The 27,582-nt window shown below is 44.4% G+C and overlaps 1 protein-coding gene across 3 annotated transcripts in view; it reads left to right on the top strand.

Moving 5' to 3' along the window:
* spg11 (SPG11 vesicle trafficking associated, spatacsin) overlaps nucleotides 1–27,582 on the top strand; it is an 89,859-nt gene that overhangs the window by 52,524 nt on the left and 9,753 nt on the right. For 2 of the 3 annotated variants that reach the window (XM_014123970.3, XM_014123971.3), the window contains exons 19-33: nucleotides 1,371–1,541; nucleotides 2,346–2,412; nucleotides 2,606–2,771; nucleotides 5,338–5,546; nucleotides 12,059–12,167; nucleotides 12,444–12,603; nucleotides 14,102–14,383; nucleotides 14,635–14,835; nucleotides 16,429–16,536; nucleotides 18,128–18,293; nucleotides 18,989–19,203; nucleotides 22,415–23,147; nucleotides 25,784–25,929; nucleotides 26,360–26,564; nucleotides 26,898–27,035. In XM_014123970.3, the coding sequence (XP_013979445.3) occupies nucleotides 1,371–1,541; nucleotides 2,346–2,412; nucleotides 2,606–2,771; nucleotides 5,338–5,546; nucleotides 12,059–12,167; nucleotides 12,444–12,603; nucleotides 14,102–14,383; nucleotides 14,635–14,835; nucleotides 16,429–16,536; nucleotides 18,128–18,293; nucleotides 18,989–19,203; nucleotides 22,415–23,147; nucleotides 25,784–25,929; nucleotides 26,360–26,564; nucleotides 26,898–27,035 (3,076 nt within the window). The remainder of the gene's footprint in view (nucleotides 1–1,370; nucleotides 1,542–2,345; nucleotides 2,413–2,605; nucleotides 2,772–5,337; nucleotides 5,547–12,058; nucleotides 12,168–12,443; nucleotides 12,604–14,101; nucleotides 14,384–14,634; nucleotides 14,836–16,428; nucleotides 16,537–18,127; nucleotides 18,294–18,988; nucleotides 19,204–22,414; nucleotides 23,148–25,783; nucleotides 25,930–26,359; nucleotides 26,565–26,897; nucleotides 27,036–27,582) is intronic. The other variant, XM_014123972.3, reaches the window with a different exon arrangement.

Genomic DNA, 27,582 nt, shown 5'->3' on the forward strand with positions numbered 1-27,582 from the left:
TTCTCAATGGGATTAAGGTCTGGGGAGTTTCCTGGCTATGGACCCAAAATATCGATGTTTTGTTCCCTGAGCCACTTAGTTATCACTTTTGCCTTATGGCAAGGTCATGCTTGAAAAGACATTGTTCATCACCAAACTGTTCCTGGATGGTTGGGAGAAGTTACTCTCGGAGGATGTGTTGGTACCATTCTTTATTCATGGCTGTGTTCTTAGGCAAAATTGTGAGTGAGCCCACTCCCTTGGCTGAGAAGCAACCCCACACATGAATGGTCTCAGGATGCTTTACTGTTGGCATGACACAGGACTGATGCTAGCGATCACCTTGTCTTCTCCGGACAAGCTTTTTTCCGGATGCCCCAAACAATCGGAAAGGGGATTCATCAGAGAAAATGACTTTACCCCAGTCCTCAGCAGTCCAATCCCTGTACCTTTTGCAGAATATCAGTCTGTCCCTGATGGTTTTTCCTGGAGAGAAGTGGCTTCTTTGCTGCCCTTCTTGACACCAGGCCATCCTTCAAAGGTCTTCGCCACACTGTGCGTGCAGATGCACTCACACTTGCCTGCTGCCATTCCTGAGCAAACTCTGTACTGGTGGTGCCCCGATCCCACAGCTGAATCAATTTTAGGAGACAGTCCTGGCGCTTGCTGGACTTTCTTGGGCGCCCTGAAGCCTTCTTCACAACTGAACCGCTCTCCTTGAAGTTCTTGATGATCCGATGGTTGATTTAGGTGCAATCTTACTGGCAGCAATATCCTTGCCTGTGAAGCCCTTTTTGTGCAAAGCAATGATGACGGCACGTGTTTCCTTGCAGGTAACCATGGTTGACAGAGGAAGAACAATGATTCCAAGCACCACCCTCCTTTTGAAGCTTCCAGTCTGTTATTCGAACTCAATCAGCATGACAGAGTGATCTCCAGCCTTGTCCTCGTCAACACTCACACCTGTGTTAACGAGAGAATCACTGACATGATGTCAGCTGGTCATCTTGTGGCAGGGCTGAAATGCAGTGGAAATGTTTTTGGGGGATTCAGTTCATTTGCATGGCGAAGAGGGACTTTGCAATTAATTGTAATTCATCTGATCACTCTTTATAATGTTCTGGAGTATATGCAAATTGCCATCATACAAACGGAGGCAGCAGACTTTGTGAAAATTCATATTTGTGTCATTCTCAAAACTTTTGGCCACGACTGTATATAACTGCCTTAATGTTTCTGTACCCCAGGAAGAGTAATGGGGATCCTTAATAAATACAAATTCAGCTCCCGACCCCAGCCTAAAGGGATTTTCCAAGGACGAAACGAGCACACTCACAAACACCAGGATTGGTATATTTGAATTTCAGTTTTCCTGTCTGTGTGTTGTTTAGGTGGTGAGTCAGGGGGAGAGGGCTGGGAGCTCTGTGTCTAGGGTGGACCCCCAGCTACTGAAGATGGCCCTGAGCCCCTACCCCAAGCTCAAGGCAGCGCTCTTCCCTGTGAGCGGACCACGAGGGACCACCGCCACCTCATCCGATATCTCCGTCTACCACCTCATGCAGGTACTCTACCACATCCATACCGTCCAGATCATCTGTTTGCTAAATGTCTTGTGTGTGTTTGCTGTGTTATAAATCATACAGTAACTTACCACATGCATAAAGGAACTGAATAATAGGGTTTGGTCCTGAGTACACCATTAGCATTCAGCGCATCACTGAGCAAACAAAGGCCCTAGGCTCTAATCATAGCATTATAGAGAACCACACAGCATCTTCACAGCACATTACACACACACTCTGCATTCACAGCATGGCACACTACACACTATCACAGCTTCAAAGGTAAACTTTGACTTTGAGTGTGTATTAGCAACTCGTCAGCCTTGAAACTCATCAATGTGTCTGCATCAGATAGCTTATGTCTGGTCTGGCCTGCACTTTTTTTGCTGTGGTATGGTAATTGCCTTTTCACCGCTTAAAGGCTAAACAGCCAGCGCTCGGACAGCGAGCTTCCCCTCAGGCTACAGACAGCAGGGAGCAATCACTTTAATGAGTGGTGGACATGCATGGCTCCACTTTTATCCTCATGAGGTATGAAACCAGTGCACTAATATGCTGGAAAATACGTTGAGATATGTCAGCCCATCCTCCCATAGTTTCAATAGGGCATAATTCAAGTGGAGAAACCTGTGGAGTAGGCTGAGCAATGTGCTTTTAAAGGAAATGTTTGTCCGAAACTGAATATTTGTACGGCACTTGTTATGGACTGTGTACATGGTGGTGTTAAGTGCAATGTAAATAAAGACTTTGTATGCAGCGGAAGTATTTTTGCTGACAATATATTTTACTTGTCTTTCCTTTTAGTCTTTACATCCATTGGATCCATCTCGACTGTTCGGGTGGCAGTCTGCCAATACACTAGGCTCCACCGGTAGGTATTTCACTGAAAGAACACGGAAAATATATATTTTTTAAGCTCACTTCTGAATATCAATTTATGCTTTTGTAACTCACCTAGCATAGGATGACGTACCCTAGGGTTTAACGAAGACTGTAGATTGTCTTGGTAATAATTTGTCTCTTGAAAACATTGTGTGATATCTCATGTTTAATTCCCCCAATAGAGACCTCAGTGGAGCTGCCCCATTTCTCTAGTCCTCACCTCGTCAGTAAATACGCCCTCATTGAGAACCTCGACTTCCTGTACTATCTGCGTCACGGACGACCATCGTTTGCCTACGGAACGTTTCTCGTCCAACAGCTAGCCAACTCCAACGAAGTGAAGTCGCAGTGAGTATATCGGTCTCTGTTAGGAAATTTCAACTGACATCAGAGTTACATAGACGGCACACTACAAAGACAATATGTTTTGCAGTAAGCTGAGTACATCCCCAAAAACATCTTACCTCAGGACATGATGACTATGCCAGGAAACAAAAAACTAAGCACTCAGATGTCTACAATGATCTTTGAGGTTTATCAGGGACAAGCAGGCCGGCCTACATTTCGAAGTGTCAGACACCTTCCTCCTCAGTGCCTTAACGACACTAACCAAACGATTTGAAACTTGTTCAACATAAAAACAAGAGGCTTGGGCAAGCACTTATCCCTTTGTTGTCGTTGTTACTCTTAGGTGGCACACTTAATTTTTTTACCCCTTTTTCTCCCCAATTTTATGGTATCCAATTGGTAGTTACAGTCTTGTCTCATCGCTGCAACTCCCGTACGTACTCGGGAGAGGCGGAGGTTGAGAGCCGTGCATCCTCCGAAACACAACCCAACCAAGCCGCACTGCTTCTTGACACAATGCCCATTTAACCCGGAAGCCAGCCACACCAATGTGTCGGAGGAAACACCGTGCATCTGGTGACCATGTCAGCGTACACTGCACCTGGCCCGCCACAGGAGTCGCTAGTGCACAACGGGACAAGGACATCCCTGCCGGCAAAACCTTCCCCTAACCCGGACGACGCTGGGCCAATTGTGCACCGCCCCATGGGTCTCCGTCTTCCGGTCGCGGCCGGCTGCGACAGAGCCTGAACTTGAACCCAGAAACTCTAGTAGCGCAGCTTTAGACCACTGCACCACTCGGGAGTCCCTGGTGGCACACATTTTGAACATCCAAGTTCTCTCTTGCAGTTTTTTCACTTCAAATGAACCCCTTTATTGTGCACCATATGTTCTCAGTATTTCATTTGAACCTTTATTCTGCCTGTTGAACATGTTTGCCTGGAACATGATTTTACTTTATGTTATACTGTAATATGTCGGTCAGGTCGTTTTGTATGAATTCATTCACTTTTTGACCATACACCTTTTTAAATTTGAATGAAACTTTCCATATGCGTTTGCCCATTGTTGAAGTGGTCAGAAAAATACTTTTTGGACCTGAATACTGTTAGTTTTTACTCTGTTTATTTAGAACGGACAACTAGTCAAAGCTCAAACCAAGTTTATTCACCCACTGGGTCAAACAGCTGCAAACAGCTGTTTCCCCTAGCACAAGTATTTATATGCCCTTTAGGCAGAGTCTCCTCCTTTTCTCTAAACACTAAATCTTTGTTGCTAGGCAGGAAGGGATGTGTGTAATAAACTGTTCCTTCTCCCTTCCTGTGACCTGACCTGACCTCGCCCCCCATTCCTCACTAATCCACAGCTATCCACCCTTATCAGTGACCGCAGCCATGTACATTCCTTCTACATATAACCATTAACTTCTGATATAGCAACTATTTCAAATTACAACCCAACAATACCAAAACATTCAGGAGATCGAGGTGCTCAAAGTTGACCCATTTTGCATACATTTTTTACATTTACATTTTAGTCATTTAGCAGACGCTCTTATCCAGAGCGACTTACAGTAGTGAACGCATACATTTCATACAATTTCATACATTTTTTTTCTGTGCTGGCCCCCCGTGGGAAATGAACCCACAACCCTGGCGTTGCAAACACCATGCTCTACCAACTGAGCTACAGGGAAGGCCACCCTACCATGTGACATCCACTGAAAAAGATAAATCATTGAGTTTGATATCATTTGAAGGCTTACAAACAGGGTTTGCAAAGTATTAGATTATATTTATTTTTATTCAAGTTTATTAAAAAACATGTAAACTCAGATTTTCTTCATTTTCGCATATGTTGTAGCTCAGACTATTTTACATCATCTGAGGTGTTTGTGTTTAATGCCTGTCATCGGTTAAGACAGTATTCTCTTGAATTCTTCTACCATGGGCAAACATGTATAGAAGATTTTGTTCAAAAAGCGATTGAATTCATATAGGACGACCCGGTATACAAGTCATGTACACTGAGTGTAAAAAACATTAGGAATACCTTCCTAATATTGAGTTGCACCCACTTTTGCCCTCGAACAGCCTAAATTCGTCGTAGCATGAACTCTACAATGTGTCGGAAGCGTTCCACCGGGATGCTGGCCCATGTTGACACCAATGCTTCCCATAGTTGTGTCAAGTTGGTTGGATGTCCTTTGGGTGGTGGACCATTCTTGATACTCACGGGAAACTGTTGAGCATGAAAAATCCAGCAGCATTGCAGTTCGACACAAACCGGTGCGCCTGTTCAAAGGCAATTACATATTTTGTCTTGCCCATTCACCCTCTGAATGGCACACACACAATCCATATCTCAATTGTTTCAAGGCTTAAAAATCTTTCTTTAACCTTTCTCCTTTTTATCGACACTGATTGAAGGGTATTTAGCAGGTGACATCAATAAGGGATCATAGCATTCAGCTGGTCAGGCTATGTCATGGAAAGGTGTTCTTAATGTTTTGTGCACTCAGTGCACATTGTATTGTAATATGTTGTATGTCTTTTCCCTATGTCAGGCTCAGTCATGCGGCGGAGCAGGCCTACAGCCTGGCCATGCTGTATTTCAGCGTTCCCTCTGTGGCAGCTGCATGTGTGTGTTTCTGCGAGCTCCTGGGTGTATGTAGCCTAAAGTTGCGGGTGGACCTCAAAGCCCTCAGTCTGATCCTCCGACTCCGGAGCCAGAGGCCTGGAGGGACCAGCACATTCTCCCTTAAAGACTTACTGGGTAAACCTACAGGGTTAGGGTTTTTTCGCTACACCTGCAATAACATCTGCTAAATAAATATACATATATAAATATAAAAGTCGAAAGTTTACATACACCTTAGCCAAATACATTTAAACTCAGTTTTTCACAATTACTGACATTCAATCCCAATAAAAATTCCCTGCCTTAGGTCAGTTAGGATCACCACTTTATTTTAAGAATGTGAAATGTCAGAATAATAGTAGAGAGAATAATTTATTTCAGCTTCTATTTCATTCCCAGTGGGTCAGAAGTTTACATACACTCAATTATTATTTGGTAGCATTGTCTTTAAATTGTTTAACTTGGGTTAAACGTTTCGGGTAGCCTTCCACAAGCTTCCCACAATATGTTTGGGTGAATTTTGGCCCATTCCTCCTGACAGAGCTGGTGTAACTGAAACAAGTTTTTAGGCCTCCTTGCCCGCGCACACTTTTTCAGTTTTGCCCACAATTTTTCGATAAGATTTTTTTTATTTTTGTTTCACCTTTATTTAACCAGGTAGGCCAGTTGAGAACAAGTTCTCATTTACAACTGCGACCTGGCCAAGATAAAGCAAAGCAGTGCGACACAAACAACAACACAGAGTTACACATGGAATAAACAAACATACAGTCAATAACACAATAGAAAAGTCTATATACAGTGTGTGCAAATGAAGTAAGATGAGGGAGGTAAGGCAATAAATAGGCCATAATGGCGAAATAATTACAATTTAGCAATTAAACACTGGAGTGATAGATGTGCAGAAGATGAATGTGCAAGTAGAGATACTGGGGTGCAAAGGAGCAAAAAATAATAACAACAATATGGGGATGAGGTAGTTGGGTGGGCTATTTACAAATGCAATGATCTGTAAGCTGCTCTGACAGCTGATGCTTAAAGTTAGTGAGGGAGATATGAGTCTCCAGCTTCAGTGACTTTTGCAGTTCGTTCCAGTCATTGGCAGCAGAGAACTGGAAGGAAGGGCGGCCAAAGGAGGAATTGGCTTTGGGGGCGACCAGTGAAATATACCTGCTGGAGCATGTGCTACGGGTGGGTGCTGCTATGGTGACCAGTGAGCTGAGATAAGGCGGGGCTTTACCTAGCAAAGACTTATAGATGAACTGGAGCCAGTGGGTTTGCCGACGAATATGAAGCGAGGGCCAGCCAACAAGAGCATACAGGTCGCAGTGGTGGGACGTATATGGGGCTTTGGTGACAAAACGAATGGCACTGTGATAGACTGCATCCAATTTGCTGAGTAGAGTTTTGGATGCTATTTTGTAAATGACATCGCCGAAGTCAAGGATTGGTAGGATAGTCAGTTTTAAGAGGGTATGTTTGGCGGCATGAGTGAAGGATGCTTTGTTGTGAAATAGGAAGCCGATTTTAGATCTAATTTTGGATTGGAGATGCTTAATGTGAGTCCGGAAGGAGAGTTTTACAGTCTAACCAGACACCTAGGTATTTGTAGTTGTCCACATATTCTAAGTCAGAACTGTCCAGAGTAGTGATGCTGGACGGGCGGGCAGGTGCGGGCAGCGATCGGTTGAAGAGCATGCATTTAGTTTTACTTACATTTAAGAGCAGTTGGAGGCCACGGAAAGAGTGTTGCATGGCATTGAAGCTCATCTGGAGGTTAGTTAACACAGTGTCCAAAGAAGGGCCAGAAGTATACAGAATGGTGTCGTCTGCGTAGAGGTGGATCAGAGAATCACCAGCAGCAAGAGCGACATCATTGATGTATACAGAGAAGAGAGTCGGCCCAAGAATTGAACCCTGTGGCACCCCCATAGAGACTGCCAGAGGTCCGGACAACAGGCCCTCCGATTTGACACACTGAACTCTGTCTGAGAAGTAGTTGGTGAACCAGGCGAGGCAGTCATTTGAGAAACCAATGCTGTTGAGTCTGCCGATAAGAATGCAGTGATTGGCAGAGTCGAAAGCCTTGGCCAGGTCGATGAATAAGGCTGCACAGTATTGTCTTTTATCGATGCCGGTTATGATGTCGTTTAGGACCTTGAGCGTGGCTGAGGTGCACCCATGACCAGCTCGGAAACCAGATTGCATAGCGGAGAAGGTATGGTGGGATTCGAAAATGTTCGGTGATCTGTTTGTTAACTTCGCTTTCGAAGATTTTAGAAAGGCAGGGTAGGATAGATATTGGTCTGTAACAGTTTGGGTCTAGGGCGTCTCCCCTTTGAAGGGGGGGATGACCGCGGCAGCTTTCCAATCTTTCGACGATACAAAAGAGAGGTTCAACAGGCTAGTAATGGGGTTGCAACAATTGCGGCGGGTAATTTTAGAAAGAGAGGGTCCAGATTGTCTAGCCCAGCTGATTTGTAGGGGTCCAGATTTTGCAGCTCAGAACATCAGCTATCAGGATTTAGGTCAAGGAGACATGGGGGAGGCTTGGGCAAGTTGCTATGTGGGGTGCAGAGCTGTTCACTGGGGTAGGGGTAGCCAGGTGGAAAGCATGGCCAGCCATAGAAAAATGCTTATTGAAATTCTCAATTATCGTGGATTTATTGGTGGTGACAGTGTTTCCTAGCCTCAGTGCAGCGGGCAGCTGGGAGGAGGTGCTCTTATTCTCCATGGACTTTACAGTGTCCCAGTACGTTTTGGAGTTTGTGCTACAAGATGCAAATTTCTGTTAGGAAAGCAAAGGCTAGCTTTTTCAAACTGACGGTGTATATTGGTTCCTAACTTCCCTGAAAAGTTGCATATCACGGGGGCTATTCAATGCTAATGCAGAACGTCACAGGATTTTTTTTGTGCAGGTCAAGGGCAGTCAGGTCTGGAGTGAACCAAGGTCTATATCTGTTCCTGGTTCTAAATGTTTTGAATGGGGCATGCTTATTTAAGATGGAGAGGAAAGTACTTTTGAAGAACAACCAGGCATCCTCTTCTGATGGGATGAGGTCAATATCCTTACAGGATACCCGGGCCAGGTCGATTAGAAAGGCCTGCTCGCTGAAGTGTTTTAGGAAGCGTTTGACAGTGATGAGGGGTGGTCGTTTGACCGCGGACCCATTACGGACGCAGGCAATGAGGCAGGTGTATTTAGAGGGCAGGTTGGTCAGGATGATATCTATGAGGGTGCCCGTGTTTACGGATTTGTACCTGGTAGGTTCCATGATAATTTGGGTGAGATTGAGGGCATCTATCTTAGATTGTAGGATGGCCGGGGTGTTAAGCATATCCCAGTTTAGGTCACCTAACAGTACAAACTCTGAAGATTGATCGCCCCCCATCTATTCACATATTGTGTCCAGGGCACAGCTGGGGGCTGAGGGGGGTCTGTAACAAGCGGCAACAGTGAGAGACTTATTTCTGGAAAGGTGGATTTTTAAAAGTAGAAGCTTGAACTGTTTGTGAGTGTGCTAAAGCAGTGAAAAAGAATTACTTAGGGAGGAGGCTTCTGATGTTAACATGCATGAAACCAAGGCTTTTACGGTTACAGAAGTCAACAAATGATAGCACCTGGGGAATAGGAGTGGAACTGGTGGCTACAGGGCCTGGGTTAACCTCTACATCACCAGAGGAATAGAGGAAGATTAGGATAAGGCTACAGGTAAAGACTATAAGAACTGGTCGTCTAGTGCGTTGGGGGCAGAGAATAAAAGGAGCAGATTTCTGGGCGTGGTAGAATAGATTCAAGGCATAATGTACAGACATGGGTATGGTAGGATGTGAGTACAGTGGAGTTAAACCTATGCGTTGCATGATGATGAGAGAGGTTTCGTCTCTGGAGGCATCAATTAACCTAGGTGAGGTCTCCGCATGTGTGTGGGGTGGGACGAAGTGTGTGGGGTGGTCCCGTGTGGCTCAGTTGGTAGAGCATCGTGTTTGCAACGCCAGGGTTGTGGGTTTGATTCCCACGGGGGACCAGTACGGAAGAACATTTTTTTTAATGAAATGTATGCATTCACTACTGTAAGTCGCTCTGGATAAGAGCGTCTGCTAAATGACTAAAATGTAAATGTAAGGCATTTAGAGCGGGACTGTAAGGCATTTGGAGCGGGACTGAGGGCTCTACAGTGAAATAAAACAAAAAAAATAGCCAAGACAAAAAGCAATCACAGGTGTTGATCAGGAGAGCTAAGACAACAACGGGTAAATGGCAATGAATGGGCAGAGCGGGTCGGTTAGGTACATACAGGACCTGAGTTCGAAGCTGGGGCTGACAGGTAAACAAAATGAGGTACCGTATTATTGAAACAGTCCAGGGGGCATCAGCTGTGTAGCCGAGTGATCATATGGTCAAAAGAGCAGCAATAGGTGAGTCAGGGTGCTATTAGTTTGTCACTACTACGCTGGGCGAGCAGGGGACACAGCGTTCAGAAAAGTTAGCGGGCCGGGGCTAGTAGATGGTTCTGCGGCGATATCGTAACAAAATAGCCTGTTGAGACCACATCGGGCGATCACGTCGGCAGTCCAGTCGTGATGGATTGGCGGGGCTCTGTGTCGACAATAAAGGGTCCAGGCCAATTGGCAAAGGAGGTATTGTAGCCCTAGAATTAGCATCAGCCTAGCTCGAGGCTAGCTGGTGCTAGCTTCGGGACAGAGGCGTTAGCTAACAGTAACCACTGTTTGCAGCTAGCTGGCTGTGATGATCCGGAGTAATGATCCGGTGTAATGATCCAGAGCAGCAGAAATCCGGTGATATGTTAGAGAGAAGCAGTTCGATATGCTCTGGGTTGATATCGCGCTGTGCAGACTGGCAGGTGATTGTCCGAGCTAAGGCTGGCTGATTCCGGGGAAAAAAAGGCGAGGACCGCTAGCCGTGGCTAACAAAGACCAGTAGCTAGTTAGCTGGCTAGCTCCTGATGGAAGTTCCAGTTATAAGGAATAAAAATAGCAGATCCGTACCCCATTGGGTGAGGCGGTTGCAGGAATCCGGTGATATGGTAGAGAGAAGCAGTCCGATATGCTCTGGGTTGATATCGCACTGTGCAAGACTGGTGGGTGTTGTCCGAGCTAAGGCTGGCTGATGCTGGGGGGGGGAAAAAGGCAAGGACTGCTAGCCATGGCTAACAAAGACTAGTAGCTAGTTAGCTGGCTAACTTCTGATGGAAGTTCCAGTTAAAAGGAATAAAAATAGAAGATCCGTACCACATTGGGTGAGGCGGGTTGCAGGAAAGTATATTTAATTTGTAGATAGAAAGTGAGATTAAGATATATATGAAAAAGACCGGCTATTTACAAGGGATAAGACACGGGATAAGACAAAGACAGATATACACGTCCTACTGCGCTGCCGTCTTGGATTTTGAAAAAAAAAAAAAGATTGAGGTCAGGGCTTTGTGATGGCCTCTCCAATACCTTGAGTTTGTTGTCCTTACGCCATTTTAACATCCTGACTGATGTCTTGATGTTGCTTCAATATATCCACATAATTTTCCTCCTTATGATGCCATCTATTTTGTGAAGTGTACCAGTCCCTCCTGCAGCAAAGCACCCCCACAACATGATGCTGCCACCCCCGTTCTTCACGGTTGGGATGTTGTTCTTCGGCTTGCAAGCCTCCCCCTTTTTCCTCCAAACATAACGATGGTCATTATGGCCAAACAGTTCTATTTTTGGTTCATCAGACCAGAGGACATTTCTCCAAAAAGTATGATCTTTTCCACATGTGCAGTTGCAAACTGTAGTCTGGCTTTTTTATGGTGGTTTTGGAGCAGTGGCTTCTTCCTTGCTGAGCAGCCTTTCAGGTTATGTCGATATGGGACTCGTTTTACTGTGGATATAGATACTTTTGTACTTGTTTCCTCCAGCATCTTCACAAGGTCCTTTGCTGTTGTTATGGGGTTGATTTGCACTTTGCGAGCCAAAGCACGTTCATCTCTAGGAGACATAACGCGTCTCCTTCCTGAGCGGTATGACGGATGCCTGGTCCCATAGTGTTTATTCTTGCTTACTATTGTTTGTACCGATAAACATGGTACCTTCAGGCGTTTGGAAATTGCTCCCAAGGATAAACCAGACTTGTGGAGGTCTACAATTCTTTTCTGAGGTCTTGGCTGATTTCTTTTGATTTTCCCATGATGTCAAGCAAAGAGGCACTGAGTTTGAAGGTAGGCCTTGAAATACATCCACAGGTACACCTCTAATTGACTCAAATTATTTCAATTAGCCTATCAGAAGCTTCTAAAGCCATGACATAATTTTCTGGAATTTTCCAAGCTGTTTAAAGGCAAAGTCAAGTGTATGTAAACTTCTGACCCACTGGAATTGTGATTCAGTGAAATAATCTGTCTGTAAACAATTGTTGGAAAAATTACTTGAGTCATGCACAAAGTAGATTTCCTAACCGACTTGCCAAAACTATAGTTTGTTAACAAGAAATTTGTGAGTGGTTGAAAAACAAGTTTTAATGACTCCAACCTAAGTGTATGTAAACTTCCTGCTTCAACTGTATGTGTGTGACCAATACGATTTTATTTTATTTGCAAAGACACACTCACACATCACACTGTGACGTTTGTTTGACCTTTTCTGTGTTTCAGCTCCTAAAGGCAGTAAGCTGGTGGAGGTGGAGAGGGAGACAGCGGAGGAGCTGCTCTTTGACTTGGAGGCAGCTGTGAAGGACAGTTTGGAGAGGAAGGGCATCAGCAGGTTAGGCACAGGCCCAATCCCAAATCGACCTATGCACTTGTGGAGATCTGATGGGTAAATGCATTATGGTGAAACTTACATCTTGCATGTCACAGGACAAGGTGGAGATATTACCATATTGCTTACACCTGTCAAATACTGTCGGATCTCAACAATTGCATAGGGTCTAGGGGCGAGAGGAAACTCTCATACACAGTTTGTTACAAGGAAATATATCCCATAGTTTTATGCACAATTTGTTGTGTGAGTCTGTTCAACTCTAAATGCCCTCTCCAGGTCATCCTATGAGGCAGGTCAGGAGTGGGCTCTGCCCATACAGTTTTGCCAGCTACATGCCCTGCCCCTGAGCAGCGTGTACCCACACGACTGTGCAGCCGACAGCCAGTGGCTACACTTCCTGCTCTTTGTCCAGCTGCACAGCTACCCCCCTCAGCAGGTACATCACCACTGCCAAACACACACATGCTAAATCTTTAAAGGCCCATTTGAACACATTTCAACCTCCTATTCATTATCTCCAGCACCATACCAATCAGTGTGTGAAAACAGCACATTTCTACGTTTTGAAGTTAACACTCCGGTTTACTGAGTCTATCCTTTACATTTACATTCACGTCATTTAGCAGACGCTCTTATCCAGAGCGACTTACAAAAAATATCATGCAGGGGTTTAAGTTCTCCATCACTGTGACGAATTTCCATCATATGTGACTCACCACCTGGATTCGGTCTTATGAAGCAAAATTAGAAATTTGATTTTTGACATTGGGTAAAGGTAGAGACTCAGAGCTACACAATGGTATATCATACACAGCATTTTTGAGGAACAATGGGAAAGTAATTCTGCTTTGAAAGTTGATAAACTTGTAAAATCACTTTTGAGAAAAGGGCCTTTACATGTTTTGGTACCTACTGGAGAGCTCTCCTTTGTACACTGATTTCGGCATTGCTCACACCCTCTTAAGCCAGCCCCACCCATCTCTTTAAGGATTCACATGTGAGGTCATGTGCTAAACAGTGAGTAGTGTAGTAAAGATTAAGACTAAAAGTGGTAGTAGCCTACAATAACGATGCAGAAACGCACCATTTTCACATATGTAAACACTGGTATGGCGCTGGAGATAATGAATATGATGTTTGAAAATTGGTGGACTTGCCCTTTAACTATCATTAACACCCCACTAGAAAACCCTTTAAAGATCCAATGCAGCCGCTTTTAACTCAATTTCAAATAATTTCTGGGTAACAATGAAGTACCTTACTGTGGTTTTGACCATTTTAATTGAAAACAAAGAAACAAAAAAACAAAAATAACTCCTTAGCAAGAGCACTTTCTCAAGCAAGAATTTTGACTAGGACTTTCTTGGAATGGTGAGGGGCATAATTGGACAAGCCTAATGGGAGGGATATGCCACCTGAAAACTAACTGTTATTGGCAGAGCGGTATGAAACTCTTTGTTATTGGTCTATTAACTTGCACTGTCTGGTGGTGTTGCCAGGCAGGCTGAAACTCCATCCCACCGAAACAGGCTGAAATTTCAGGCGGTCTTTTCAAACAGCTCTTACACTAAAAGGCAATTATCATAATTTTCACAAATTCACAGTATTATTCCAACCTCATTGAGTGGAAATGTATATATAAACCCCAGGAAAATAATTTTTGACTGCATTGGGCCTTTAATAACCCATACAACTGAAGGATTCTACCACACCTACCTTCTCTGTTCACTCTAAAATGGGATGAAAACTGCCCTCAGGGATCTTCAGAGGAAGAGAACCTATCAGGGAAATATGTTATTTGAATTACATTGTATAGCTACAGGGGCCTAAACTGTAAGGATTGTTCTCTAGATGGAAAATAAAGACGGGTGGTTTCCAATCGCCCCAATTGTATGTTTTCAGTTCTTCCCTCTTTCCCTACTTGTGATTGACAGGTGAGGTCCCTGGCGACCCATTTCAGCCCAGCCCTGCAGGCCCACCTGACCCTGGCCTTCCAGAACCTGCAGCTCAGCTCTCAGTGGAGGGTGGGGGAGGTGGAAGACAGGGAGGCCCAGGGTCAAGTCACCCTGCCCAGCGAGGAAGCCTCCGACCCCCCCAAGGAGCTGTTCCAGGTGCTGCTGCAGAGCCAGGAGCAGGCCAGCCCCTGGAGACACCTCCTGGGGGAGGCCCTGGCACAGCACTGCCCCACGCTCACCACACTAGCTGCCTGTCATCAGGTGGGGCTCTGTCTGTAAGGATTCTCTGTCTATGAGAATTTGTATTATAAGGCTTGGTATAAAAATCTGAAGTGTATTGACTTTCTCATTGCATTGACAGTTGTGTCATCCATGAACTTTGTAAGACAGTGTATAAAGTTGCACTTTACATGATCTACTTTGTATCTGGACTTTATTTACCTGACTGTGTGTGTGTGTTTGATTGCGTGTGTCTTTCTCTGTACGGTGTGTGCCATGGATTTGATTGACAGGAAGCCGACCTGCTCCAGTGCCTCTGCGTCTGGGTCCTGACCTCTGTGGATGAGGTCATTGCCACAGAGGCTACCGCCCACCTGGAGGAGAGCCCGCGACGTCATGAGTGGAACCTCCACGATCTGTCAATCATCTGGAAGACACTGCTGAGGAAATGCAGGGTCAGGCCTCTCATACGAGGCTTCCAGCTCTTCCAGAGGGTAATTCAATAGAACATTTGTGATTCATATCATTGTAGGTCTTGCAAATGAACTGCCCTTGGGAAAAGATAAACATCTCAAATCTCCCACTGACACACATGCATGATTTAGACGAAAGTATGCACACATATATAAAGTTAGGATTCTGCCCCAAATCTTAATGTTTTCCCCCAAGGGCAGCAATTTAACTGACATATATATGCCTTATTCCATTTTGCGCTCTGAGCACTACCATGCTATAGGCCTAAACTCAACAAATCATTTTAGAATGCATTGTTTTGAATGATAATATCCCAACCGAAGCAGGGCAGGTGGGCAGTGAATACTCTGTCCACTTTGACGCTCCGCTCAATTAGAACATGTCTTTATTATTGCGTTTTATCATTGGTGCTGTAGTCACAAAACAATTATTATAATTTTTCAAGCACATTTGAGAGTGACGTGTATCTGGGAGTAGAGAATGGAACGAGGCACTACATCACAAATGTGTTGAATGTAAGGAAGTAAAAAAATATCTGTCGGGTGAACATTTTAAAAACTGTTCTACTATACACTGAGTATACAAAACATTAAGAACAGCTTCCTTAAGCACCATCCCTCCCCTTTGCCCTCAAAATAGCCTCAATTTGTCAGGGCATGGACTCTACAAGGTGTCGAAAGCATTCCACAGGGATGCTGGCCCATGTTGACTCTAATTCTTCCTACAGTTGTGTCAAGTTGGCTCGATGTCCTTTGGGTAGTGGACCGTTTTTCATACACATGGGAAACTGTTGAGCGTGAAAAACCCTGCAGCATTGCAGTTCTTGACACAAAACGGTACGCCTGGCACATACTACCATACCCTGTTCAAAGTCACTTAAGTATTTTGTCTTGCCCCATTCACCCTCTGAATGGCACACGTACACAATCCATGTCTCAATTGTCTCAAGGATTAATAATCCTTCTTTAACCTGTCTCCTCCCCTTTATCCACAATGTTTTAAGTGGATTTAACAAGTGACACCAATAAGGTGTCATAGCTTTCATCTGGATTCACCTAGTCATTCTATGTCATGGAAAGAGCAGGTGTTCTTAGTGTATATTGAATAGACTACATGCAAATGAGGTTGCAGCAGGCTTAAGATGGGTGGGACTTTCCACTATTTCCTGTCAATCACTAACCGATGAAAACAGTAGAAATGGCTTTAAACTTTAATTTCATTCAAGCGATTGAAAGCACATAGATGGTTGCTTGCCTATCCAATCCCTCGTTATTATTTGCGTGTCATTTATTGGTTTCCTTCAGGCCTAGTCATTAGTGTTGCATTCTATTAGAATACTAATCTACCTGCACGGCAGCTTCCCTCCTCAGAAGTGACCCGAATGATATGTCCTCGTCGGCAATTTTGCACTGTATGCATAATCTTCAAACAGCTTCAAGGCTTAGACCAGCTCCTCTCATTAACCCAGCAGACATCATGGGAGGTCTGCCTCATGTATTATGGCTGTCATGTCTGGCTCTGCATGAGTTTGGTTGGTCTTTTATCTCTCTCTCTCTCTCTCTCTCTCTCTCTCTGTCTCTCTGTCTCTGTCTCTCTCTGTGTGTGTGTGACAGGACTCTCCCCTGATCCATGTGCTGCTCATGTACGAGCTGTGCTACGACTACAAAAACTACCCTGAAGCCAAGAAGAAACTCATTGAGTTCCAGAAATGCCTGATCACGGTAAGCTCCTTCACCCCTCTGCCTCTTCTTTCCACTCCCATTTCCCACACTCACTGTCTAACTCTCCCGAAAAGGACACCAACTGACTCTGAAGTAGAGCCTGAACGATTTGGGGTTTTTGGGTCCGATAACGATTTTAGGGAGGCATAATATGCCGATATATGTTTTTTTTTAAGGGTGGAATGAAAAACTCAACTAAATATGAACATTAACATTATTTAAGAACATTTTATTTGTGGTTTACATGATAACCACCAACAACAACGATATCCTCTATAAATACGAAAGTAAATACAAAACACTTGTTCAGTTTATCTTGGTACAACTTAAAGATTTGTCCATCTATGACGGTGAATAAGAATGCATAAGTGTTTGTGCCGAAGCACCACAAGCACACTAATAAACAAGAACGGTTTAATGAATTAAACATTGTCTTAAAGTAAAGACGACTCCGGGATGCTGGCCTTCTAGGCAGAGTTGCAAAAAAAAAAGCCATATCTCAGACTGGCCAATAAAAATGTAAGATTAAGATGGGCAAAAGAAAACAGACACTGGACAGAGGAACTCTGCCTAGATGACTGGTTGTGTTTATGCCACATTAAAAGGCATAGGCGGCGGGTCCATAAGGCTAGGGGAAGCTTTCCCTAAAGGAAATTTTAATTAAATTGCCAAAATAAAATTTAATTAGCTTTTCTTTCAAAAACAAGTGCATTTCTAAGTGACCCCGAACTTTTGAATGGTAGTGTTTTTGACTGCAAACCAATTCAGTTTTTTTAATGGAAACAAAATGGACTGTGTGCATGTACTGTAACGCGTCGTGACGGGGGGAAGTTTTTATTTTTATTATCTATGTCCATGCGGATGACTTTCCATTAGAAAAGTAGAGCGTGTCCGTGTCATGTCCCTTTAAGTCTGACAGGTTGGTTATGGGGGAAATGTATGCCCTCCATTGTCAGGGCAGGGGGGGGGGGGGGGGGGGGTTAAAGGGGTGCGTGTGTCTGACCTTGCCGGTCCTGTTTGGAGATGTCATTAGAGGAATGAATTTGGTGCCACACATGCCAGCGAAGCCACAAGGCCAGGGCCAATTCATCGAGTGTGTCAAGCACAACAGCACTCATCCCTCAAAGCGGTGACGCTGGCTGTAATCTTGTGTTCAGGGCCTGGCCTCTTGCCGTCTTTTGCTGCGTGTTTTGAGATAGCCACCAGCCCAATTCACATTGTTGCACACTATCTTTTGTGGCCGTAGTCTCACCGAGTCCTCCCTCTCGATGACCATAGTTAACTTTGATGTTCTTTATTTATTTAATTCCTGTATTCACTGTGATCTCCTGTCCTTGTGAAAGGTACATGCCCTCATTTCTGTTACTTTTCATGATCCTCTATTGTAGTTAATGGAAGAAATGAGGAGAGGAAGACTTTCTAGCATGAATGTTTGATGTGTTCTGTGTACACGAGAGGTTATACAGCCATAGTTCCTATGAGGTATGTGTGTGTTGCATGTAGGCCAATCTCAATTTGCTTTATTCTTTCATCTTTCCCTTATCCTCTCTCTCTTTCTATATCCCTATCTCTCTCTCTTTCTCTCCGACAGCTGAGGAGCAGTGGTGCTCATGCGCCAGCGGGCATCCCTCTCCAGTGGGTGGAGTGCCAGGCCTCAGTCCTCCTGTTGACCATGATGCAACAGTGCTCCACACAATACGAGCTGCGCAGACTACTGCAGCTGCTCGCAGACATGGAGCGCCTGCTCAAGTCTAACGGTGAGACACCAGTATTAACACTGTAGTAACACCGAGTCTTCAGCTGTTGCGTTGGATCATCATATTTAGCTAATTAGCTGTCAATTAAACGAGACTTAACCTAAATGACGTCCATAAGAGTTTGGTGTCTCTGTTTTTATTGTAAGCCTGACTTCTCTTCATAACACTGTGCAAACAAAATGTCGCTTAACATGACTAAAACTATGAAGACAGACATTTTTACCGTATGATTACCACGGAACCCTCCAGGTATGGTTCCCGTGTGGCTCAGTTGGTAGAGCATGGTGTTTGCAACGCCAGGGTTGTGTGTTCGATTCCCACGGGGGACCAGTACAGAAGAAAAAAATTTATGAAATGTATTCACTACTGTAAGTCGCTCTGGATAAGAACGTCTGCTAAATGACTAAAATGTAAAAAATGGTTGACGTGAGCAGGCAGAACGCCTTTTCATCATGGATTTAAATCACTGTCTTCCACTTGTGTGAGGTGTTGAGAATACTGTATTATTTTTTGTAGCTTATTGTCTGACTCAGGCAATACATGTTTGAGTCTGTATCTTTGTGCTTGTTCATCACTGTCTTCTGCTTGCGTGAGGTATTGAGAATACAATACTGTAAACAGGATTTTCTGGTTGACTCATGGACTTGACCAGTTTTTGCTGCTATGTATGCATCGGTCTCTTTCTCTGTGAGCAGGCCCGGACTTCAAGAAGCTCAGCTTCCTCAGCCAGGTTCTCCAGGACACCTCGGTGTCTCTCTCTCCCAGGCTGCTTGAGAGCTATTCCCCTGAAATCCTGCAGGGAGAGTGCCAGAGCATGTTGGAGAAGCTGCAAGACAGCGGCCTGTTCCACAAGGCCCGCCAGGTAGCTGAGCTGGCAGGGCTGCCCATTGACAGCCTGGTCATCAACGAGGTGAGCTCGTGGGTCCTCAATGCTCATCAACTAGATCATGTGCAGCCTGTTCAGTGTAAACTCAACTCTCACTGCTGTAAACTTTTGGTATATTTAATGTATGTTGATTTGGTCTAGAATCTAAAGTGCCTTCAGAAAGTATTCACACCACTTGACTTGTTCCACATTTTGTTGTGTTACAGCCTGCATTTAAAATGGATTACATTTAGATGTTTTTGTCACTGATCAACCTGTCTAAGTGGAATTGTGTTTTTTTAAGTTAATTAAAAATGAAAAGCTGAAATGTCTTGAGTCAATAAGTATTCAAACCGTTTGTTTTGGCAAGTCTTAATAAGTTCAGGAGTAAAAATTGACTTAACAAGTCACCCAATAAGTTGGACTCTTTGTGAAATAATAGTGTTTAACATTTATTTTTTAATGACTACCTCATCTCTGTACCCCACACATATAATTATTTCTAAGGTCCCTCAGTCAAGCAGTGAATTTCAACCACAGATTCCACCACAAAGACCAGGGAGGTTTTCCAATGCCTTGCAATGAAGGGCACTTATTGGTAGATGGGTAAAAAAAAATATGTGAATATCCCTTTGAGCAAGTTATTAATTACACTTTGGATGGTGTATAAACCCAGTCACTACAAAGATACAGGCGTCCTTCCTTACTCAGTTGCTGGTGAGGAAGGAAATCACTCAGGGATTTTACCATGAGGCCAATGGTGACTTTAAAACAGTTACAGAGTTTAATGGCTGTGATAGGAGAAAACTGAGGATGGATCAACAACATTGTAGTTACTCCACAATACTAACCTAATTGACAGAGTGAAAAGAAAGCCAGTACAGAATAAAAATATTCCAAAACATGCATCATGTTTGCAAGAAGGCACTAAAGTAATACTGCAAAAAATGTGGCAAATACATTTTTTTTTCTGAATACAAAGTGTTATGTTTGAGGCAAATACAACACATTACTGAGTACCACTCTCCATATTTAAAAAAATATATATGGTGGCTGCATCATGGTATGGGTATGCTTGTAATCATTAAGGACTGGGGAGTTTTTCAGGATAAAAAAATAAGTCGAATGGAGCTAAGCACAGGCAAAATCCTAGCGGAAAACCTGGTTCAGTCTGCTTTCCACCAGACACTGGGAGATGAATTGACTTTTCAACAGGACAATAACCTAAAACACAAGGCCAAATCTACACTAGAGTTGATTACCAAGACAGTGACTGTTCCTGAGTGACCAATTTGACAGAGCTTGAAGAATTTTGAAAATAATAGTTGGCAAATGTTGCATTATCCATGTGTGGAAAACTCTTAGAGACTTACCCAGAAAGACTCACAGCTGTAATCGCTGCTATAGGTGCTTCTGCAAAGTGTTGACTCAGGGGTGTGAATACTTATGTACGGTGCATTCAGAAAGTATTCAGACTCCTTGACTTTTTCCACATTTTGTTATGTTAAAGCCTTATTCTAAACTTGATTAAATATATTTTTTCCATCATCAATCTGCACACAAAAAAAGGTTAGATTTATTTGCAAATGTATTAAAAATAAAAAACGGAAATATCACATTTACATAAGTTATCCAGGCTCTTTACTCAGTACTTTGTTGAAGTACCTTTGGCAGCGATTACAACCTTGAGTCTTTTTGGGTATGACGCTACAAGCTTGGCACACCTGTATTTGGGGAGTTTCTCCCATTCTTCTCTGCAGAAGAATTCCTCTCAAGCTCTGTCAGGTTGGATAGGGAGTGTCCCTGCACAGTTATATTCAGGTCTCTCCAGAGATGCTCGATCCGGTTCAAGTCCGGGCTCTGGCTGGGACACTCAAGGACATTCAGAGACTTGTTCCGAAGCCACTCCTGCCTTGTCTTGGCTGTATGCTTAGGATCATTGTCTGGTTGGGAGGTGAACCTTCGCCCCAGTCTGAGGTCCTGAGTGCTCTGGAGCAGGTTTTCATCAAGGATCTCTCTGTACTCCCAGGCCCTGCCACTGAAAAACAACCCCACAGCATGATGCTGCCATCACCATTCTTCACAGTAGGGATGGTGCTAGGTTTCCTCCAGGCGTGAAGCTTGGCATTCAGGCAAAAGAGTTCAGTCTTGGTTTCATCAGACCAGAGAATCTTGCTTCTCATGGTCTGAGTGTCTTTAGGTGCCTTTTGGCAAACTCCCAGCGGGCTGTCATGTGTCTTTTACTGAGGAGTAGCTTCCGTCTGGCCACTCTACCATAAAGGCCTGATTGGTGGAGTGCTGCGGAGATGGTTGTCCTTCTGGAAGGTTCTCCCATCCCCACAGAGGAACTCTGAAGCTTTATCAGAGTGACCATCAGGTTCTTGGTCACCTCCCTGACCAAGGCCCTTCTCCCCGAATTGTTCAGTTTAGCCGGGAAGCCAGCTCTAGGAAGAATCTTGGTTGTTCCAAACTTCTTCCATTTAAGAATGATGGAGGCCACTGTGTTCTTGGCGACCTTCAATGCTGCAGAAATGTGTTAGTACCCTTACCCAGATCTGTGCCTCGACACAATCCCGTGTCGGATCTCTACAGACAATTCCTTCGACCTCATGGCTTGGTTTTTGCTCTGACATGCACTGTCAACTGTGGGATCTTATATAGACAAGTGAGTGCTTTTCCCAGTCATGTCCAATCAATTTAATTTACCACAGGTGGACTCCAATCAAATTGTAGAAACATCACAAGGATGATCAATGGAAACAGGATGCACCTGATCTCAATTTTGAGTCTCATAGCAAAGTGTATGAATACTTATGTAAATAAGGTATTTCAGTTTTTTATTATTAATATATTTGCCAAAATGTTGAAAAACCTGTTTTCGCTATGTCATGATGGGGTATTGTGTGTAGGAAACAAATACATTTTATCCATTGTAGAATAAGGCTGTAACGTAACAAAATGTGGAAAAAGTCAAGGGGTCTGAATACTTTCCGAAAGCACTGTAAATGAGATATTTCTGTATTTCATTATCTATAAATTTGCAAACATTTCTAAAAACACTATCAATGTGGGGTATTATGTGTAGAAGGGTGAGAAAAAAATATATGTAATCCTTTTTGAATTCTGGCTGCTACACATCAAAATGTGGAATAAGTCAAGGGGTATGAATACTTTCTGAAGGCACAGTACATGATTAATGTTTTGAGACAGGGACCATTGTGGCTTGACACTCCTTCTGCTATCCCTCTTTAAAAAGTTACTCCAAGACCTCAGTGCCCTGAAGGCCAAGCGGCACTGGGAGAGGAGGGAGACCCGGGTGTCCTTCTGGAGGAAATGCCACGAGCAGTTCAGGACTAACAGCACTGGCCCTGGGGCCGCCTCAGAGTTCTTCCTGGCCCAGGCAGGTGCCTCTGAGCCTCACCGGGGCTCCGTGGCCGAGACAGAGCTGCTGTGTGTCCAGGAGAGGTGCCTTCTCCTCAGCCTGGCCGGCCACTGGCTGTCCTGGCTCACCCTAGCTCCCCTGGCACGTCTCGAGGACCTGGAGAAGCAGCTGTGGACAAGCCGAGTGCGCCAGCAAGTCCTGCTCACCGCCATGGAGAAGGAGAGCATGTTCGCCCTCCCGGCGCCCACCATAGCCCCCGAGGAAAACTCCTATGAGGCCCTGATCAGGGAGTTCTCCTTCTCCAAGATGGCAGTGCTCAACGAGCCCAGGTACCTGAGCTTAGACGGCCTGCCCAGCTTCTCCCCTGAGGAAGAGGGTGGGGAGAAGACTGGGTCGGAGGAGCAGGGTGCTCTGGCTATCCTGGTGGGGCAGCTGTTGGACGAAGGGTGTATCCACGAAGCGAGCCGTGTGTGCCGTTACTTCTCCTTCTGCTCCCGGGACATGTGGGTAGTGCTGCACTGCCGAGGCCTGGCCTCAGGCGAACTCCAGGCTGGCCTGCAGGACATGCTCACCTTTGAGGGCCTGCCCAAGAAGAGCATTCCCAGCTGTAAGCTCCACATGACCCTCAGTTAACCTACTAGATACACCCAAACAACAAACTACTGTTTGGTGCATGTCAGAGTTGTTCAAAATCAAATCAAATTGTATTGGTCACATACACATATTTAGCAGATGTTATTGTGGGTGTAGCTTAATTTTTGTGTTCCTATCTCCATCAGTGCAGTAGTATCTAACAATTCACAACAATACACACCAATCTAAAAGTAAAAGAATGGAATTAATATATAAATATTAGATTGAGCAATGTCAGAGTGGCATAGACTAAACTACTGTAGAATAGAATACAGTATATGCATATGAGATGAGTGAAGCAGTATGTAAACATTATTTAAACAGTATTGAAGTGACTAGTGTTCCTTATTAAAATGACCAGTGATTCCATGTCTATGTATATAGGGCAGCAGCCTCTAAGGTGCAGGGTTGCTAAACCGGGTGGAAGCTGGCAAGTGATGGCTATTTAACAGTCTGATGGCCTTGAGATAGAAACTGTTTTTCAGTCTCTCGGCCCCACATTCACCACCCAGGGGCGGCCCGTCTGGAATTCCTGGACTCAGTTACACAGGGCAGGGTTCAGACCCAGGCCTCCGAGCTTAATGATGATCTTGGAGGGTACTATGGTGTTGAATGCTGAGCTATAGTCAATGAACAGCATTCTTACATAGGTATTCCTCTTGTCCATATGGGATAGGGCAGTGTACAGTGCGATGGCGATTGCTTCATCTGTGGATCTATTGGGGCGGTAAGCAAATTGAAGTGGGTCTAGGCTGTCAGGTGAGGTAGAGGTGATATGATCCTTAACTGAGTGCTTCGGAGCGATAGTCATTTAGTTCAGTTACCTTTGCTTTCTTGGGTACAGGAACAATGGTGGACATCTTGAAGCAAGTGGGGACAGCAGACTGGGATAGGGAGAGATTGAATATATCCGTAAACACTCCAGCCAGCTGGTTTGCGAATGCTCTGAGGATGCGGCTAGGGATGCTGTCTGGGCCGGCAGCCTTGCGAGGGTTAACATGATTAAATGTCTTACTCACTTTGGCCACAGAGAAGGAGAGCCCACAGTCCTTGGTAGCGGGCCGTGTCAGTGGCACTGTGTTATCCTCAAAGTGGGCGAAGGTGTTTAGCTTGTCCGGAAGCAAAATGTCGGTGTCTGCGACGTGGCTGGTTTTCCCTTTGTAGTCCGTGATTGTCTGTTGACCCTGCCACATACGTCTCGTGTCGGAGCCGTTCAATTGCGACTCCACTTTTGCTCTGTACTGACGTTTTGCCTGTTTGATTGCCTTACGGAGGGAATAACTACACTGTTTGTATTCGGCCATATTCCCAGTCACTTTGCCATGGTTAAATGCGGTGGTTCGCGCTTTCAGTTTTGCGCGAATGCTTCCATCTATCCACGGTTTCTGGTTTCGGTAGTTTAACAGGTTTAATCTCCTATACACTTCCTGATGAACTCAGTCACCGTATCCGTGTATTCATCGATGTTACTCTGAGGCTACCCGGAACATATCCCAGTCTTCATGTGCAGAGGTCACAAGTTAAAAAACACTCAGACACATCCAAACAACAGTGCCAAAAATGTCAACAACCCTCTGAAGAATCAAAACAACACTCACATACACCCAAACAACAATTCAAAGATTGTCAGTAACAGTCACAACACATACATAGTTTATAGTCAGGTACGAAAGAGATTTGGACAATGACAGTTTGTTGGTTATTTTGGCTCTGTACTCCAGCACATTGATACAATGACACTGAGGTTAAAGTGCAGACTGATAGCTCGGGTGAACCGTTAAGAAATTACAGAATTTTTGTACATAGTCCCACCATTTTAGAGAACAATTCACTAATGTCTATTAAAGTAGTCAAAAGTTTAGCATTTGGTGCCATATTCCTAGCATGCAATGACTACATCAAAATAAACTGCAAATGCATCTGTAATTTCTAAACTGTTCACCCGATATGGATTAAAATACCCTCAAATTGGCCTCCCGAGTGGCGCAGCGGTCTACATCGCTGTGTTGCAGTGGGTTCGATCCCAGGCTGTGTCACAACCGGCCGTGACCGGGAGTCCCATAGGGCGGCGCACAATTGGCCCAGCGTCGTTCAGGTTTGGGGATGGCTTGGCCGGGAGGGCTTTACTTGGCTCGTCGCGCTCTAGCGACTCCTTATGGTGGCCGGGTGCCTGCGGGCTGACTTAGGTCATCAGTTGAACAGTGTTTCCTCCAACACATTGGTGCAGCTTCCGGGTTAAGTGAGCGGGTGTTAAGCATGGTTTGGCGGGTCATGTTTCAGAGGACGCATGACTCGACCTTCGCCTCTCCCGAGCGCGTTGGGGAGTTGCAGCGATGAGACAAGATTGTAATCAAGTAATTGGGGAGACAAAGGGAGCAAAATGTTTTTTTTAAATACCCTGAAATTAACGCTGACGACTAGTCAGCACTTTAACCTCATAGTCATTGTATTATTTCAAATCCAAAGTGCTGGAGTACAGAGCCAAAACGACGACAAATGTGTAACCGTCAAAACCCTTTTGAACCTCACTCTGTCTGGCCTTTTGCATTATTGACATATCCCCTCTTTGAACGCTGTCCACCTGTTTCTCTGTGAATGCTCCCACTCCAGCAACTAGTTTTAGCAGCCTGTCCTCCTTTGTGATGGTGCCCTCTCCAGAGGATCAAACGGTGACTCAGCTCCAGATACTGGTGGACGAATGTCGCCACGGAAAGAGCTACTGCAAGCAGGTCCTGAGTCTCTACGAGCTCTCCAAGGTACTCCCCTATCTTTTCCGACCTTAACATCAAAGTTGCTGCCTTTTCAGACCTAAACAACAGACAGCCTATTTTTGTGAAGTGAATTGAAGTTATGTACATTGCTGTGTGTTCATGAGAGCATTGTTGTTGTGTAGTATTTTTTATAATGTACTTTATTAATATCCTAGATTTGAATATACATGATCAGTGATTTCACTATCTAGTGTATTCAATTTCTACATGTCGTTATGAGTTGAACTTGGTCTTGTTCATTAGGGCACACAAAGGAAGATGTTTTAAAACGGTTTGGAACGTAAAATGAAAATGTGCTTTTCTTATTGTACAAGGGCAGGTATTTGCTCACTATTTCAATCAGTTCTTCCATTTGGTGCCCATTGAACACAACCTTGATCATGGTAACCTTTGACCCTTTGATACTGCTACCTAGGAGCTGCAGTGTTCATACAGTGAGATCTCAGCCGAGGAGCCTCAGGCAGTGCTGTGTAAGGTGCTACTGTCCCAGCAGCCGGAGCGCTATAAGAAGGCCCAGGCCTTCATCAGTGTGCAGGGCCTGCAGCCTGACACCGTGGCCCAGCTTGTATCCACCGCCGTGGTCCAGGGCCTGTTGGCCTCTGCACAGGACGGAGAGACTGGTGAGAGGAATGATGGATAGGTTGATTGATTGATATGGCTGCTTAAATGCAACTAATCGTCCCTCTAGAAGATTTTTGCATACTTTTAAATCCCTACTCATATATTGAATATGTTGTGGTTCTATTACCTACTAAAACCCATATTTTAGTCAGACGGATTCATTTTTAGTCCTAAGGTTACAGGAAATGTATAATCGTAGCTAAGAGCTCAGATAATTGGTTACAAAGCTTTAATATGCACCTCCTGCGCTATCCTTGCTATTGGACTTTATTACTGTCTTATTAAACCCTGAGTCAGACACAACGACTGTAGTGATTGGTGTGTGTTCACAGCAGAGAAGCAGATGTTCAGTCCAGAGGAAGGGAGAGAGTCCTTCTTGCAGCTGGCCAAGCTGTGTGGGGACCCCAACCTGGTGGGCATCAAACTGCTGGACCACATCCCCACTGTGCCACTGGGAGAGCTCGGCTGCAGTAAGACATACTCAATACTAGGGCTGTGACGATACCAGTATCGCAATATTTCTTTTCCATGGCAAAAATAAAACACGAAACAGAACAGACTCTTTGCTCTTTTAAAAACCTGCTGTATGTAAAATATTGTGTGCTAGAGCTTGGAAAATAAATAAAATGTGACTCTGGATGACAACATAACGACAACATTGCAATGCTGGTATCATCCCGGCCCTAGTCAATACTATAGTAACACTCTCACTGCCACAGTAGTGACAAACACTGGATAACATAGGCTGTTCTCTTATGGGAATGAAATTATTCCAGTCTATTAGCTGAGTCTTACTTCAGACACTAAATACTAGATAAACACTCTGTCATAGTACTGTAGTGATAAACAATGGTAATATAGTATTATCATGGAATTATTCCACTCTATTTAGTTAGTCAAGCCATAGTTCTTTAAAACCCCTTGCACTAGTGGGAATTTGCCTATATGGATAGGGCTACATTTAAATGTTTCTTACAGAAGAAATATGTAAAGCATATGCATAACCATGGTAGCAAT

This window comes from Salmo salar, chromosome 10 (assembly GCF_965601325.2).
Source record: "Salmo salar chromosome 10, fSalSal1, whole genome shotgun sequence".
NCBI lineage: Eukaryota > Metazoa > Chordata > Actinopteri > Salmoniformes > Salmonidae > Salmo > Salmo salar.